Below are 16,346 nucleotides of genomic sequence, written 5' to 3'. Positions count from 1 at the left end.
TGTATTGACACATTCGGCAATTGCTATTGGAATTAAACAGCACATCGAATTTATATGTGTGTGATTTTCTTCGGTAGTAAGTATGAGTTTTTTCTCAACAAGAAAAAATAATGTTGTTGTACTCGGCAATCATTCTCAAAATAAATTTCGTCTCGATATATGTAAAAAGCAGATTTTATTTTTTTATTCTGAACAGCAACACAATTTCAAATATTCAATTTTTTCCAACTTTGATTAGTTTTGACCATTCAAATTCAAAGCATTATTTTCATAGAGTCAGAGAGAGAGAGCCAACTTCACTTCATATAAGCGGCATGCCTCAAGTGTCATGAGACGTTGACATTGTTGCAAAATCAAAAATTCAGCTGTTTACTGTGATGAGAACCGACGAATAAAATCGCAGCGAAGGTGGAAAATTCGATGTCCCAACATGGATACCGTGCCAGTGCCGACGTCGGATTACATCAATGTTAAAAACAAATCCAATTTATCATTCAAAGAAATGTGGAATCGTGAGGATTTGTCCGATATCAAATTGTGTTGTGATCAAAATGTGTTTCGTGTGCATCGTTTCTTGTTGGCAGCGTGTAGTCCATACTTTCGATCCTTATTTGAAAAGCGGCCGGATTCCAACTTAAACATAATCCTCCAGGATGTAAACAGTGATGATTTGCGGCGTGTACTACACTATATGTATCACGGTTCGGTGATGATAAGGAACGAAGACATTCAGGCATTTTGTGAGCTGTTGGAAATGTTCTTGATGTCCGTGCCCGAAGATGTTGTCGTTTCGGCCAGTGAAAGCGAGAACGAAACCGAGTCTGAATCGGAATGTGATTCCGAATATGGAAGCGAAAGTGAGATTGAACTGTTGGTTTAAAAAAAAAAAACGAGAAATTCCGAGCAAAACAAAGTTTTCAAACATTTTTCTTTCTTCAGGTGGTGATGGGCACGATGCATTTGTTCAAAGTGTTCGTGATTTGATGGTCAATTTGAATGAAGAAAACGTACAAAATCATTCATCCTCCATATTGAGCTTAACCGAAATGGAAGAGCATCGCTTAGATGTTGTTATCGATTTGATATTGGAATCGGTGCTTCAACCGAAGCCAACAAATGCCGCAAATCTGTTTGTTTCGTTGGTGAAACATATTTGCATTCAAGCGGGCACATGTCACTTTCGAGACGATACACTTTATTTTCGTGAAAATTTACGACTGAAAGCATTGCGTTTATTTGCAAGTGGAGAGAGGAATTTTCCAACGCAACCAGAACCGCCGATTATTCAACCGAATGAGTTTGCCAGCCTAAATTCACTAGATAAACAAATCTACCTCATGCAATCGATTGATTCGCATTGTATGCCGGTACGATATCAACGTCTTGCCCATTTTATCGGTCATTTGTTTCAAATTAATTTAATTGGTGCAATCGATATCAACGGTTTGATCGAAGCTAGTTCCCAACACAAAAATGATCTCTTTGGTAAAAATCACGCACAAAAAAATTGCTGTAATTTTCAACTGCCTCAAGTTGTTGACGATATTTGTAACAATGACTGGTACCAATACGTCAGTCCTGTGGAAAATCACATGTTTTGGATTCGAAGCCAGGTAATCAAAGCATCACCGTTTATGTTTAATGGTTATCTCTGCAGTTTTTCTTTCAAAACTTGAATAACTAACAAAAAAAAAACAATATTCTTTAGGTTGTTCTCGGATCGACAGAACCTCATAAATTTGGTCACATTACCAGAGATTTGGTGATACAAAATGAATCACGGCGTCAACGAAACCAGAATCGTAAGGCTCGTAAGGAACGGATCACTCGGACTGCCAAAAATGCTAGCAAAGCTGTCAAAAAGAAAACAAAATCATCTCAGGAACAGTCACACAATTAACCAATCCATCGAATAATCAAACGTCCCACAAGAAGAAAAAAGAATTCACATATCAGGGAAATTCCCAACAATCATTCTTATTGGAATCTAAAAACCAACTTCATATGAATCAATAAAATGTCAGTATTTATTCAACAATATGCTTCTCTTTTGTTGTGTTAAGCCATTGTAAATTCTTCCATGTTTAGTATTCCATCAGCACTCATCATGGAGGTTTGTAGCGTAAACTCGGAGGCTGACAAATGCGTCGAACAGTTGGTTACATTCAAAGCATATGAAACAACTCTGTATACATCGTTTTCTGACATGTTTCGACGCATGGAGCTATGTGATGCTGTGTTGATCTGTGAGAATAGAGAAATATTCGTACATCGAATTTTACTATCGGTATAATTTATTTAATAATGTATTTCAGTTGCATATGTTAATGATAATTTTGTTATCGTCCGCATACTTTATCATACAAAAAGGTATCGAGTCCAGTTTTCAACAGAATGTTCAAAGGAAACAAGAGAATACCTTTTGTTCGAAAAGCCCATCGTTTTATCAAAGAAGTGCCATACGTTGATCTAATGAATATTATTCAATTTATTTATGAAGGCCGAGTCATATTACATCCATGCAAAGTGAATGGTTTTTTAGATGCCGCAAAGCATTTCAAGATTAAAATCACTGATGATAACTTTGAAATTTATAAACCACCAGGTGAGATTGAAATTACAGTATTTGAAATTATCGCAAATTTATTATTTTTCTATTTAAAAAAAAAACTTAGATCCCGTTCCGCCCGATTCTGTTAGTGATTCTGATCCACAATCTAATCCAGATGCTGATTCAAATTCTGATCTTGGTCATCTGTCTGATTCAGACTCTCAGTCTGTTTCCCATGATACGAACGAGTTTGAAACTGATCCAAATACGACTGAGGTCAAAACAGAAAATGAAATCAAAAGTGAAATGGAAATTGACATAGAGACTGGCATTATCAAGGAAAATAATATCAAAATAGAAAGCGATCTCAAAATCGTAAACGATATTAATACCGAAAATGATGTCAAAACAGACCGAAATGCCAGAGACCCACTAGATAAATTCTGTGCTGAAGACGGGAAAAATAAACTAACTCGGGGAGTGGTAGAAGTGAGCCGCGACGAATTTTTTGAAGTAATTCAATTGCATACATTTAAATTGGAACATGTAGAGAAATTGATAGGTTTCCATTTTTATTTACAGCGAATGTTCAAGGCACGAAATCTACCGTGGCCAATGGACGTAAGCGAATGGACAATGGATTGTGGCCAAATGATTTCATTAACACAATATTTGCAATGTAAACCACTAAACCTCTCAGAATTGGCCGGGAGTCTGAATTTAAAAAATAAAATTAAGGATGCTTTAGATACGACAGAGTAGATTGAGACTGATTTTTGAACCATTACAATGAAACCCAATCATTTTTTCAGTAAATAAAATAATTCTACAATTTTCCATGGCTTTAATTTATGAATACTTTGTGTTGGGCTATTGAATTTAAGCTTCATTGAATGAATTTCATTGTCATAGTAACGGAGCACCCACCTACGTGGGATGCAAGACTTGAAAAGATTTACGTTGTACTAAGATACATTCGATTTGATTCGATTGATAGGGATTTAGTTTGATGGTAACTCATTTCAACCTATCATTTTGACAGATCCAAGAACATTCGTGAATTTCCGAATAGATTTAGCGTATTTGCCGGGCTGGTGCAAACCCACAAGATAACACTGAAAAGGTGTTTGTTTCTCCAATTCATATGATTCGGATTTGAACAATTCTTTTTCAATTGAAATTTGCAATAAAAACAATTCAAAGCGAGAAAAAGAAAATCAAACTCTTTGAAATTCCCACAATAAATGCGACTCGATTGCGAGCTAACTTCACGCTAAACAATGAGATGTCAGTATCAGTGCTATCAAGTGATGTAGTGTGAGTTGTCCCACTTGTTTTGTAAACACGAGTGATCGAAACCGAATTTATTTATCTTCATTTTTGGCGAAGTGACGATGCAAAAATGGCAATGGCAACCGTCTCAAATGATGCAGAACTGTTGCTCTTCACAAACTACGAGTCAACGTTACACAAATCGTTTGTAGATATGTTTCGAAAGGAAGAACTAACCGATGCAACATTGATCTGTGACAGCAAACGTGTGCGAATTCATAAGTTTCTATTGTCGGCATCGAGCTCATTTTTCAACAACGTATTCAAAAAGCATGGAGGCGATTGCAACATTTCCATCAAAAATGTTGCGTATGATGATTTGATAAAAGTGTTAGAATACATTTACAATGGTGAAGCGGCATTGCATCCAACTAAAGTGAATGCATTCATTGATGCCGCGAACAAATTTTCAGTCACGATCAGCGGTGATAAAATTCAAAAGGTATCAGCACATTTGGGATCAACACACAATGAAATCAAATTAGATACTTTGAAATGGAACGTTCAATGCGGTGAGAATTTGTTTTCACTCTACTCGCGATTTTTTTCTTCTATTGAGTTGATTATTTCTTATAGATAACGCTGTTGCTGCGATTGAAAGTGATTGCACTGATAGAAATGTCATAGGACTAGGTAAAGCAGAAACTATCCATATTGTAAGTAGTTTTCGATTGAATTTTGGATGTTTGATTGACAAAAACCACCGAAAGCATAACGAAATTCCGTTTTAGAATATGCATAAACTCGCAAATGAACGCGATCGAGCACAGAAAAAGACGAATAAAAGCGACAAATTTGGCATTGTCGTAGTGAGCCAAATGGAATTTCTTGAGGTATTTCAATTTCTATTTCGAAAGGCTAATGCAGAACTCTTTATTAAAAATTGAATCGATTTCATTCACAGCGGATGTTCAAGCTTCGAAATTTGCCATGGCCAATGGACTGTGATCAAACTACACAGAAAGTAGCACAACAATCTAACGTCAAAGCGCGAAGTTCGAAAGAAATCAGCGAAACATTCCGTCCTTCACCGGGCCCATCCACTTCGAAACCCAAATTAGTCGATACACCTCAATTGGCTGTTGAACATGATGCTGAATCCGTTACAGAAAACAAATCAGTCGATAGTGAAGTGCGGAATTCAGTGCACAAAATAAGAACGCAAATTAATACGTTGAAACGGGCAATTAGGAGAGGTAATAAAAGAGATGGAATCAAACCAGATGTTATCGTACAAAAGGAACAAAAACTCAATAAACTCAAACAGCAATTCGAAAATATGACAGCTACGCAAAGTGAAGAGAGCCCGGAATCGAAATCGAAACCAAAAAATCCCGACTGGAAGAAGACTAGAAAGGAGAAACGGATGATGAAAATAGCACAGGAAAATGGTGTAAATATGGCAACGAAAAGAATTCGCAGCAGAAAAAGGACAAATAACACATCAAAATCGAAGGAATGTGCACCGTCAAACTCAAAGAACAACGAATAGAAATAATCATATCAAATAATATCTAAATTGTTCCAAATCTATTTTTGTATGAAATAAATCTGAATTGTATCAACAATGATCTGTCTGTTAGAGTTGCTTTTCATTTTTTATGCCCAACAATGAAGGTCAAATTTTCATTTGAAATCGGGTATGATAAACTTTATTCTTTTATGACACACCAGTAATGCTACACGGCGTATGTTGTAGACGAAAGGAGAAAAAAGAAAAAAAAACGTTAATTTTCGTCTAGTTATAATTTTTATCGTTTATCTTGGCCAAGAATGCCAATTCTTCCGACGAGAAATAGATTTTTAAATCCGAAATTATCCGCCAAGTGTCATGGATTGTTGGATTCATTATGAAACAAAGCAGAAGAATGGTCAAAACCACAAAATTTTTACTTCTATATGGAAGTTCGGTTCTGTGGAAATATTTGCAATATTCATCACCTATCTTGATGAAAAATGCACGACTCCCGATGGTAAAATATATTTTTTTTCTTCAACTAATATCCATCGACCAAACATTTTCAAGAAATTCAATTTGCCCATATGCTCATACGCATAATATACATCGTTTTAAAGGTCTTAATGGCGCCAATAATGTTGTTTCAAATCTACACTTTTAGTTTTGTGCTCAATTTGCTGACGATGAAACACTCTAAAATTTTAATTTTTTCCACAATATGTTGATTGTCATCAATTCATACCGTGTTCTGTTGTTCAATTGGATTCACGTTTCAGTTCAACTTCCTTCGAAGAACATTGATATTTTATTCTTGTGAAATTTTTCATTTTGTATATTAAAACCTGGGAAAGAACTATTGGTATATTTACTTTATTGACACGTATTGACAAATATTCATAGGTATTTGCACTGCGTTCCGTAGTGTTATTGTTGTTGTTTTCTTCTGTTGCTTCGTCTCGTTCGTGCCACGAACCAGCAGGAATAACAGTTGCAAATACGCACATTTTATTGATCATATTTGCATGCATTCGCAGCTAGTTATTCAGCGTATTGACACGCATTGACGCGTATTGATCCAAACTCGGTAGAATATGTGATTATTTATAATATTTATAGTTTCATTCACTCAGTCAGTTCTTTCCCCCTAAATTAAAACCGGCTCTCTTCCAACTCTATCAAAACATTTTAGACTCTAAATAAAAAAGGAAAACGTATTCATGGTTTCTGGTATTTTATTCGTATAATTCGTACAATTCTTTTATGATGTTTACATCAAGGCCGTTATTAAAATCTAATCTTACAAAACTACGGACGGAATGACAGTATCAATATACTTCTTCGTTTGATTTGAATATAAATTTAAATTTTTTTTGTTCATTTATAACCTTAAGTCGCTTACATTAAGACTTGTATCAAATTTGAAAAGCGAAATGAATCGTCAAAATAAATTTTGCTAAGAAAAATGAAATCATTTCTAAAGAAAATTACAACAATTTATCATATTAAAATGAGAAAGAATTTAGATTCGTCTAAAAAAAAATCAAACATAAAAATTGGACGGTAAAAAAAGAATGAAAATTAAAATGCCTAAATAAAATTGGCTACATCAATTGGACGAAAAAGAAATGCTACGAAAAATGTGTATAAATCATGGCTCGTTCGTTTAGTGGACTTTAAACAAAATAAAAGTTTCCTTAAAATAGTGAACAAGTGTGGCTCTTATATCTGAATTTGTGTAGAATATATTAAAGCTCAAATTCATACATATAACAATTCCAATGTATACTTGAATATCTAAAAACGTTTATCAATGGCTTGATTTGTTTTAAATTTTTGTCTCTCTCTTAGGCTATGATATGTAATAGCCATAGCGAAAAACAATCACACCATTGCCGATAACCCGTTTTCCAGTTTCATTTTTGTAGACGAGACGAAAAAATACGGTGTAGTGAAAATATACTTTTCTTTCATAACCACATATTGCTCTAATCTGATACGACTTGATTCTTATATAGCTTATTTTTCATTATTTACTGTTCGCTTGACTTTGAACATGCTTCCATCTTCAGCGAGTGATAAATGTCGCAAACAGATTCGTGCGTATTTGTTTTTCTTCTTCTTCGGTTACATTCGAGTTAAATTGTACAGACGGAACAAATTACATTTATATTAAGAATACATTCAATTTGAGATTCGGTAAAAAAAAAAGCAATAACATTACAATGGTAAATCGGAACATTTAAACGGACGAGAAAAACAAATAAAAAATGTTTCGTTTTTTCTTTGTTTCATTACAAATGATTAAGATAAGCCAAATAAACGATTTCGTGTAAGAATTTTGGAATTGATTTTTAAATCAGTTAATCATACCATACTTGGTCTCTAGACTCACAGGTAATTGGCTGCTTTTTGATTCTATATATATAAACTATGTCCAAAAAATGGATAATTCGCTTTCTTTTTGTATAAAATTAGTGTCACAAATGGACAATGTTAATGTGCCTCATTCAGTTTTTTTTTTTGTGGAAATTGGCCGGATTGTTTGCTATTGAGCTACTCGGAATTTCAGTACTGAATCTTTTTAATCAAATAGAACAGAGTGAGCAGACCGAAAATTATAGTTTTATTCAGATGAAGATTTGTTGCCATGTTTCGTGAGTTTGTGTTGCCTGTGATGATTGATCATTCCGGAATTCGTATGTAGGGAGGAAAATGAAGGAAAAATAATTAAATTAGTACATGCGTTCGATTTGATTTATTAATTCTTGATCAATAATGAAATAATTTCGATCAATCGCATCCTTGTCATGCAAAAAACAATTTGTGACGAATGAGATTCGGATGTGATTCACCGTAAATGCGATTCTTACCCATTTGGAATTGAAGTGTTGGTGATGACATACGACCGTCACCACCGTTGCTGAACGCAAGCACTCTCATTTTGTATGCCTTTCCTGGTGTGAGTGTATCAACATAGGCTTCCAGTTGGTTTCCAATCAAAATGATTGTATCGTTGGCCGTTGACATATCTTGATCCGATTCCCAAACACGCACTTTGTAACCCTTGATCGGTTCTTCTTCCATGGTGACACCGACATAACGCCATACAACCCGCACCGTTGACGGATTGACACCGTACACATGCACTGACGACGGTGGTTTCTGTGGTGCTTTTCGGTATGTTCGTTCTGGAATACGCATTTGAAAGGTGGATTAGTCAAAAATTTCGATTTTAAAATCGCATTTCAATTGGAAATTAGAAAATGAACAATAGGAAAAGATGTGAAATGATCAAAATTGCATTTCCAAAAAGAACACTAAATCCATATTTTTTCTTTTGGAATTTTTCGCTTTCTTTTTTTCTCATTTTTTCTAAATGTTCAAATGATAATGAACAAAAACCTACCCAGATAACGTTCACTCTCGGGTCCTTCACCGGCCGCATTGTATGCCATAACTTTGACGAAGTAATGTGTATCTGGTTCCAAGCCGACAATCAATGCCCATGGACGTTTCGAACGTGACAAATAATAAACGGCATCCTCTTCCTTGTGCCCCTGTTTCCAGTACTTCATACGATGACCAATCAAATTGCCTCGGATCGCTTCGCGAGTTTGATTGATTGGATTCCATGTGACATTGAAGCATGTCGAATTGAAACCGACAGCAACTGGTTGTTGTGGTGCCACTTGTGGCATATCTTCGGCTGAATAAATGGTTTTGAAAGCACTTTCCGGCCCATAGCCAACATCATTGATGGCTTGAACTTTCACATCGTATTTGGTGTAGTACATATTTGGTGGGATTGGCACAATGGCACGACCGACATTTCCACGGTCTCTTAGCACATCGGTTGCCCATTCATTTTCGGTTCGATTGTTGATGGTTTCATGCAATCGCCAGAAGATTTTGTAATGAATTCCAGGTGCATTCTGTTCTTGCGGCAACAATGGTGTCCATGTGATTGTTAAATCGCCGATCTTTCCGCCACCACCACCGACATTATATGGCGATATGTATGGCTTGTCGTTGTGTGTGTTGTAAAGTGGCGATGGTGCACTTGGTGTACCAATTCCCAATTCATTTACGGCACAAACACTGAATTCATAGCCAGACCATGGTGTCAAGTTCTTTACTTCAGCTTGTTTTCGTCCATTGTAACGATCAATTTCATGGGCAAATACTCCTTCTGACACATTAACCCAGGTTTTGTTCCAGTTGGTACGACCCAATATGTTGTAGTAGGATATTTGCCGGCCATTGTCAGTTCCGTCAAGCCATTCCAATCGAGCGCGAGTTTTAAAGATATCAATCACTTTAACACCACCTGGTGCACCTGGTGGACCGAGCACAATTACATTTGACTTTGAAGCAATTTCATTCACCGATGATTTCGCAATACATTCGTATTCACCGGCGTCTAAAAGTGACAAATTAAAGATTTGCAAGGTGTTTTGCTCGATGATCTAAAGGTATGAGGTTGAAAAAAACAATTATCATTGGCATTCAAACAATTTCTTAGTTAACTATATGGAAAAACACATACAATTTGCTCCGTTTCAACAACAAGCTGCCCGTTATGTCTCCAGAGGAAGGCAACATCCAACACAGAATCATAGCTAACATCACAATGAAAGTAGAGATAGTCATGCACTTGAGCCACAATTTGCGGTTGAAGCAATTGAGTGAATCGAAGCTCCTCTGTAATTAAACAAGTCGAATTGATGTTTTTGGTCTGATGTTTGGTTTTAAGCTTAACCGAAATTTCTTTGCGTTCATCGAGCGCTGATTTGAGGGAAATATAATGCAAATTTTTTTTTTTTTAAAAACTCACCTAAAACGATCAATCTCGCCCTAGATTCATCCGTTCCGTACTCGTTCGATGCGACACAAGTATAAATGCCCTCATCGTCCCTCGATGTCGGTGATATAATCAGTGTACCGGTCGGTAGTATTCGCCTATGTCCTCCAGTGCCTACAATGCTGCCATCTTTTTTCCACTGGAATTTCGGCCTGGGCGCTGCCTCTGGATCGCATACTATAGTCGTGTTCCCATTGTATATTGCATAGATCTCCGATTCGAGTGGCCGCTTGTGGAATGACGGTTTCATCGACAGAACCCTCAGCTGTGCGGATGAATAAACGGTTTTCAGTTGATTCTTTGCCGCACACTGATACATCCCGTCGTCCTTCTCCGGATCCAGGAATTTAATCGTCAGCACATTGTCTTGTATCACATATTTATCACGATCCAATTTATCCCGTTCCATAAGCTCGGCATTTTTATACCACGTATAATTCACATCTGGTATGGCATTTGCTTCACAAATGAAACTCACCTCACTCTTAAAATCCTTGATTTTGTCGCGCAACGGAATGGTGAAATTCGGTTGCATTTGAATATTAAGTACGATTGACTTTTGAATGGCTTTGCGATCGTTGAATGTCGAGCAAATGTATTCGCCATTATCGTTGAGCGTTGCATTTGGAATGATTAATACACGATTGTAATTGATTTGATAGGCACGGCGTGGTAAACCACCGTCTTTACGAGTCCAATTGTATTTGGGAACCGGATAACCAAAGGCCATACATTCCAATCGAATCTCTTGGCCAGCTGTTGGCGATGCGGGAAACACTTTTGGGAATGAATTGGCAAAAATTAAATCTTGATAATTTGGATGTGGGTTCACACGAAGCGGGAAATATGGACCGTTTCGACCCGTTGAACTGACTAAACTTTGAACGGTACACGAATAATTTGCACGATCAATAATTTCCAAAGCGGAAAAATATAAGGCACCATCGTGACTCACGAAGACACGTTGATCTTCTTGCACGAAATTTGGGAAGAAATCACGCGACCAGTAATACTGAACGCCAGGGTAATCTAAATGGGAATAGAGAGAGAGAGAGAGAGAGAGAGACAGGAAAACAGTTTAAAATTGGGAAAATGAAAGGTTTTTTTAAAAATATTTTTCGCTAGAACAAAAATTCTAAGAAGAAACCAAAATTTTGAATAATATCATGAAGCAAGAATTTTTTTTTAGAAAGAAAAAAAAGTTCAGACAAAAGAAAACTCACGTTGTGGAGGATCACAGAACAGTGCATGACCCCAGTTAGATTTGCCCGCTTCACCGGACCGCTTCAAATTAAATTCCATAATGTAGCCAAAATTGAGCGCTACACTTTCGGAACGAATGCGACCAAATTTATTTTCGGCAATGCAATGATAAGTGCCTTGGTCTCTCGTTTGATCTGGATCGTAGATGATTAAATTGCCGCCGCTAATCGTGTAACGACTATCGGTCAATGGGTCGATTTTATGGAAGGTTAAATTGTCATTGACGTACTCTTCTTTGTACCAGCTGTAGATTGGTGTCGGATAACCCCATGCCAAACAGTTCAGCGTCACATCATTTCGAATCTTTCGTTTGCCCGTATCGAAGGTGGTTTCATTCGGTTGATTCACAAAGTATGGTCCACGTGGAATTTTCGCAAATTCCGTGGTAATTTCAATGCCATAATCAAAACCACGATGATCATCCTGTTTGATGTTGATATTATTTGGATTGTAGAGTTGATGCGATTCGCAAATGAAGAGATGTTGTTCGAATTCATAGACGGGAATGAAAAGCCATCGATCTTTGATGCGTGAATATCCGTACACCAATCGAGTCTTCTCCATGTTGTACAATGGATTTTGGTCTTTGCGAAGGATTGGATCGAAGCGATTGTAGTATCGATTTGTGTCTTGTAAATTCTCTTGCAATGTATCAATATCAAAATCGGTCTCTTCATAGGCAAAGCCATCGTCAACCGTTACCAAAGCCGATCCATCATCATTCGACCAACTGTTTGGTGCCACTTGCCGTGCCGACACATAGTAACGATTCTGCTTTTGGTCTTGAACAATCAAATGCTTCAAAATGAACGAATGTTTTTCCACATTGTCCACATTGACCAGATCACCACGATATGCTTGGCAAATTTTCTTCGCGTCATACCAATTGCGTTTCGGTGATTTGATGAAACGCAAACATGAGCTGCGGTATGCAATCCAAAATTCAGGACAAAAACTATTCTCATCGATGCCATCGAGTCCTGCATTTATGCCACCATATCCACCGACACCAAATGTTCCACCCATGCCATTAAAGTTATTCGTACCACCTGTGCCACCGAATGCATTGTAATTCGAGTCATAGGTATTACGACCTGGTGCCGTATTCAACGGGTTGGTTGGATCGTAAAATGGATTCGTATTGAGTCCGGTTATATCGTTCGATGTTCCATAGCCGAACGGTGAACGCGTTGCATATGGATCATAATTCGAATCACCGTAGCCACCATTGCCACCATAATTCCCATAATTACCAGTACCATATTGTGCTAATGGCTGACCGAGACGCTCTAATGTTGTGTCATTAGGAGCAGCACCACTAAACTGTGCCGTCGTCGTACATTTTGATGCTAATAGCAGTAGACAAATTCCAGCCAATAACATCGTATTAGTCATTGTTTTGTTATTGGAATTTCATTACCTCATTCGAACATTAATTTTGATTTTTCGGATGAAAATGCACACTGAAACAGAGAACAAAAAATGCAGAACGAAAGAAAAAAGAAAACTTTAGTTTCAACGACAAACATTTTGATGCATTTTGAGATTGACAATAAAAACAATTATAATACGCATGACTCTCAAGCGCACAATAATCAAAACAATAGGGATTCGGTTGTTTTGTTTGATGTGGATGGATTGCGTGCCGAATGTCAATAAATCCGATCGCTATCAAACACCCGAAAAATCAAAAATGCATTTAATTTCGGGAATTCACTCGTTTCCATCATCGATCCATTGAATTTGACCGTTTTTTTTTTAATTCGTTGGCATTAAATAATTGCACATTTGCTTTATAACCACGCCCAACCAACTTAACACATTTGTTCAGACTCTAATTCACCCAACACAACACACACTGAATGATTCACACTCATCCGCTGTTTTTTGTTTCTTCTTGTATATACACATTTAATCTTATCTTTTCTAAACTTACCATAAATGCAATTGCTTTTTATTTAACACACAGGATTTTAACGAAGATAAAAGAAAACCACCAACAAAACGCGATCCACTCTTATACTTAAAACAAAAAACAAATTAAAAAAATGAATGAAAAATTATAACAGAGCGTATGTCTGTGTATAACAAGGGGGAGAGAGAATTCAGTCGCGTACAATCAACACTCTATACTATTGTTACGTTCGCTGTCATAGACGACTGAATGTGAATTTGGTTTGGTGTGATTTGAATGTGAGTCACCGGTGGGCGCTGTCGTCGCCGTTTCTCTGTGTGTATTCACACAGCAACGGAACGCTATCATAACAAGTGTCATTCCCATTAACGATTCAACATGAAATATTCTGATTTGAAAAAAGCGAGAAAAAAAATGTTTTGGTTTTGTCGGAAAAAAAAAAAAATTGCAGCGAAAAAAATGCCTAATTCTTTTCATCATATTCATTCGCCATAACCACAGTAATCTTATAATCGTCCGTTTTCCGCTTGATAGCTGAGATTACCAAAGAATGAGATAAATGATTCATTATTCCCATAAACAGTCGTTAAATACATCCAGAATGATAAAAAGGAGATAAAGAAAGTCTCAAATAAACAACGAAAAAAACACGTTCAATTTGAAATTAAAAATTTCAATTTCCATTTTTATTCATTTTTTGTTTTCCCTTTGAATCGTTTGTTCAAAATCGTCGGTACAATTGTTGATGGCTGTTTCTACATTGGGTTTCTTTGTGTCATCGTCTTCGGCAAAGCCCGGTTCGTCCTTCTGTTGCGTAATTATCATTTTGGCTTCTCGGATTTTGGTCAAAAACAGCACTTCACGCCTGAGTTCACGATCGAACATTTCGATGAGTTTGGCCTTTTCAGCGATTTTATGCGACGCCAAAAAGTCGGAAATTTGCATCAAATGTACATCGCCGTTGCTATGGCAACTAATAACGAGTTTACCATTTGCATGTGAACGAATGTGTTCAACTTTTGAGCGTACGATTGAAATGGATGCAATCGGCTCATAATGATCGTACATAAAGTCCCACATATCAACCGTACCGTTTGAATGGCCGATAAAGAAGTTACTGCATCGATTGCGATTCCAAGCTCCGCAAGATAGATCATGGGCATACTCAATACTTTGATGAATTGGTGTTTCACGGTTTTCATCCGACCAAATTCGAATCGATTGATCGCCGACGCTGAGTGAATATTTATCCGCGAATGGATTTCTTTCAATGCTCAACACTGGTCCAGAGAATGATTTAGAAGCATAACTAAATCGGTCTGTGTACGTGAGGCCGCGTTTATTTCCATTGATAATCAGCCCATTGCTCATACCAACCAGAAAGCGCGTGGGCATCGAAAAGGTATAATCAAGTGTTGTACAGCCGGCCGTATTGTAATCGAGTTGAAAGAATTCATGAGGTTTATCCATTTTGCGGACGTCCCACCACATAACCTTTGTTGATTGATCATTTCGCGATTCGTATGTATGGAGGAAAATGGAGAAAAAATTGTCGAATTAGTACATGGATCCAATGGAATTGATTAATTCTTCAAAATGATCAATTGATTCATAATGAAAAGCAAATTGGATCAATTGCAACCATTGCGATAAACAGACGGCAATTTTTGGAATGATTACTATTTACCATCGCGTCATTGGCGCACGTGAAGAACTCCACATTGCCCTTTGACATTGTCCAACGCAATGCGTTGACGCTCTCGCGATGTGATGACTCATTTATCGATTGCATTTGTGGTGTGCCACCCGCACGTGAGTCATACAACGCAATGATGCCATCACTTTGACCCGTCGCAATGACCGCTTCATCTTTTTCATTGTACTCAACGGTTGCCAACGACGCCTGGCATTTTAGCTCTAAAATCGGTGCGAGATTTCGATTCAAATCCCAAATGTACGATGAAGTACCGCTTTTCGTTGTGTTCATTTGACCCCTTGACACGGCCGTATATGATACGACCATTTTATCGTGCGAACTTGTTGCAATCGATGAATGACTGGCGATTATATTATATTTTTCATGTTTTACTGGACATTCGAAATAGGCGATCGACTCAATTAGCGGCCTATACGAACGGCCAATCGTTGGATTTTCAGCGGTGAAATATTCTTCGAAAATGTTAACCGCATTATTTTGGGCAATTGCATGCTCTATTTTCAAACACATTTGCTTCAATTGACCTCGATATTCTTCGGTTTCTTTGGCCGACTTTCGATATGTGGTCTTTTCATCCTCATCGGCTATGTTGATTTCGTTTGGCCATCCGCCTTCGTGATGAAGCACACCGAAATTCTCCATTTGTGCATTGTCGGTAGCCACTTCATCTTCGGCCATTTGCGGAATATTCTGAATGCCAACAGTGACACTGTTTGCGCGTTTATATTGCTTTTTCAATTCTTCGTCCGGATCCAATTCGCACAATGTGAACGCCGAATCAGAGAAAATACACTGTCGCCCGAATTCACTTCGCCGTTTTGTGTACGTATACGTGTAGTGCGGTTGAATCATGACCACTGGAGCTTCTTCGGCAACTGGTTCAGAATTGGATTCAATCGGCGCTTGTTCAGAGTTGGCTTCAAGCGGCGCTTGTTCATGTGTAACTTGTGTTTGTTCGACATCTTGAGTCGTTGTTGTTTCACCAGTATCAGATGGTACTGGATCATTTGTATTATTTTCTGAAGGATTTTCGGAGTTTTCCATCTCGTCGGTTTTATTTTGAATGAAATGTTTGACTTTTTCTTTATCTTATTCCGATTTGAATATTTCTGTCAGGGAACCTGTTTGCTTTGTTTTTTTTTTTCAATGCTCTAAAATCAATCGGATCTGCGACTTAGGAAGAAATGCGAAATAATATTACCTTCGAAGTTTTTTTCAAAGGAGCAATAAAAAAAAGTCTTATTTTCC

At 37.3% G+C, this 16,346-nt stretch overlaps 4 protein-coding genes across 4 annotated transcripts; 2 read left to right on the top strand and 2 right to left on the bottom strand.

Moving 5' to 3' along the window:
- Positions 1–324: 324 nt before the first annotated feature.
- On the top strand, positions 325–2,038 carry LOC129577167 (uncharacterized). Its single transcript, XM_055463746.1, has 3 exons — positions 325–857; positions 940–1,613; positions 1,709–2,038. Exons 1-3 carry the CDS (start codon positions 431–433, stop codon positions 1,898–1,900), a joined length of 1,293 nt encoding a protein of 430 aa, XP_055319721.1. The 5' UTR covers positions 325–430; the 3' UTR covers positions 1,901–2,038.
- A 112-nt stretch (positions 2,039–2,150) lies between these two features.
- LOC129577168 (uncharacterized) lies at positions 2,151–5,454 on the top strand. The gene is made up of 7 exons (XM_055463747.1): positions 2,151–2,287; positions 2,371–2,605; positions 2,676–3,064; positions 3,134–4,395; positions 4,460–4,539; positions 4,615–4,716; positions 4,788–5,454. Exons 4-7 carry the CDS (start codon positions 3,954–3,956, stop codon positions 5,373–5,375), a joined length of 1,212 nt encoding a protein of 403 aa, XP_055319722.1. The 5' UTR covers positions 2,151–2,287; positions 2,371–2,605; positions 2,676–3,064; positions 3,134–3,953; the 3' UTR covers positions 5,376–5,454.
- A 1,102-nt stretch (positions 5,455–6,556) lies between these two features.
- On the bottom strand, positions 6,557–13,690 carry LOC129577164 (contactin). Its single transcript, XM_055463740.1, has 7 exons — positions 13,403–13,690; positions 11,427–12,929; positions 10,177–11,232; positions 9,889–10,043; positions 8,749–9,808; positions 8,213–8,530; positions 6,557–8,011 (listed from the first exon to the last, which is right to left on the bottom strand). The coding sequence occupies exons 2-7, from the start codon at positions 12,859–12,861 to the stop codon at positions 7,908–7,910; spliced, it is 4,128 nt and encodes a 1,375-aa protein (XP_055319715.1). The 5' UTR covers positions 12,862–12,929; positions 13,403–13,690; the 3' UTR covers positions 6,557–7,907.
- Positions 13,691–13,844: 154 nt separating this feature from the next.
- On the bottom strand, positions 13,845–16,142 carry LOC129577098 (dynein axonemal intermediate chain 2-like). Its single transcript, XM_055463560.1, has 3 exons — positions 15,069–16,142; positions 14,119–14,875; positions 13,845–13,915 (listed from the first exon to the last, which is right to left on the bottom strand). The coding sequence occupies exons 1-3, from the start codon at positions 16,140–16,142 to the stop codon at positions 13,845–13,847; spliced, it is 1,902 nt and encodes a 633-aa protein (XP_055319535.1).
- Positions 16,143–16,346: the final 204 nt, after the last annotated feature.

Source organism: Sitodiplosis mosellana, unplaced genomic scaffold (genome assembly GCF_009176505.1).
Source record: "Sitodiplosis mosellana isolate CC-2019 unplaced genomic scaffold, AAFC_SMos_1.0 Smas_scaffold_6197, whole genome shotgun sequence".
NCBI lineage: Eukaryota > Metazoa > Arthropoda > Insecta > Diptera > Cecidomyiidae > Sitodiplosis > Sitodiplosis mosellana.
Note: the sequence above shows the minus strand (reverse complement) of the source record. Positions and strands in the feature narration are given on the sequence as shown.

What these genes read in the sequence shown, in the direction of transcription:
- LOC129577168 (XM_055463747.1), top strand. Translation starts at nt 3,954, where the DNA reads ATGGCAATGGCAACCGTCTCAAATGATGCAGAACTGTTGCTCTTCACA. An exon ending in GAAATGGAACGTTCAATGCG is followed by an intron (nt 4,396 to 4,459) that starts GTGAGAATTTGT and finishes TATTTCTTATAG; the next exon opens with ATAACGCTGTTGCTGCGATT. An exon ending in AAGCAGAAACTATCCATATT is followed by an intron (nt 4,540 to 4,614) that starts GTAAGTAGTTTT and finishes ATTCCGTTTTAG; the next exon opens with AATATGCATAAACTCGCAAA.
- LOC129577167 (XM_055463746.1), top strand. Translation starts at nt 431, where the DNA reads ATGGATACCGTGCCAGTGCCGACGTCGGATTACATCAATGTTAAAAAC. An exon ending in TTCCGAATATGGAAGCGAAA is followed by an intron (nt 858 to 939) that starts GTGAGATTGAAC and finishes TTCTTTCTTCAG; the next exon opens with GTGGTGATGGGCACGATGCA. An exon ending in TGTTTTGGATTCGAAGCCAG is followed by an intron (nt 1,614 to 1,708) that starts GTAATCAAAGCA and finishes AATATTCTTTAG; the next exon opens with GTTGTTCTCGGATCGACAGA.
- LOC129577164 (XM_055463740.1), bottom strand. Translation starts at nt 12,861, where the DNA reads ATGACTAATACGATGTTATTGGCTGGAATTTGTCTACTGCTATTAGCA. An exon ending in TTGTTGAAACGGAGCAAATT is followed by an intron (nt 9,809 to 9,888) that starts GTATGTGTTTTT and finishes TCATACCTTTAG; the next exon opens with ATCATCGAGCAAAACACCTT. An exon ending in AACACTTCAATTCCAAATGG is followed by an intron (nt 8,012 to 8,212) that starts GTAAGAATCGCA and finishes CAATCATCACAG; the next exon opens with GCAACACAAACTCACGAAAC.
- LOC129577098 (XM_055463560.1), bottom strand. Translation starts at nt 16,142, where the DNA reads ATGGAAAACTCCGAAAATCCTTCAGAAAATAATACAAATGATCCAGTA. An exon ending in CGTGCGCCAATGACGCGATG is followed by an intron (nt 14,876 to 15,068) that starts GTAAATAGTAAT and finishes CAATCAACAAAG; the next exon opens with GTTATGTGGTGGGACGTCCG. An exon ending in AGAAACAGCCATCAACAATT is followed by an intron (nt 13,916 to 14,118) that starts GTACCGACGATT and finishes TGGTAATCTCAG; the next exon opens with CTATCAAGCGGAAAACGGAC.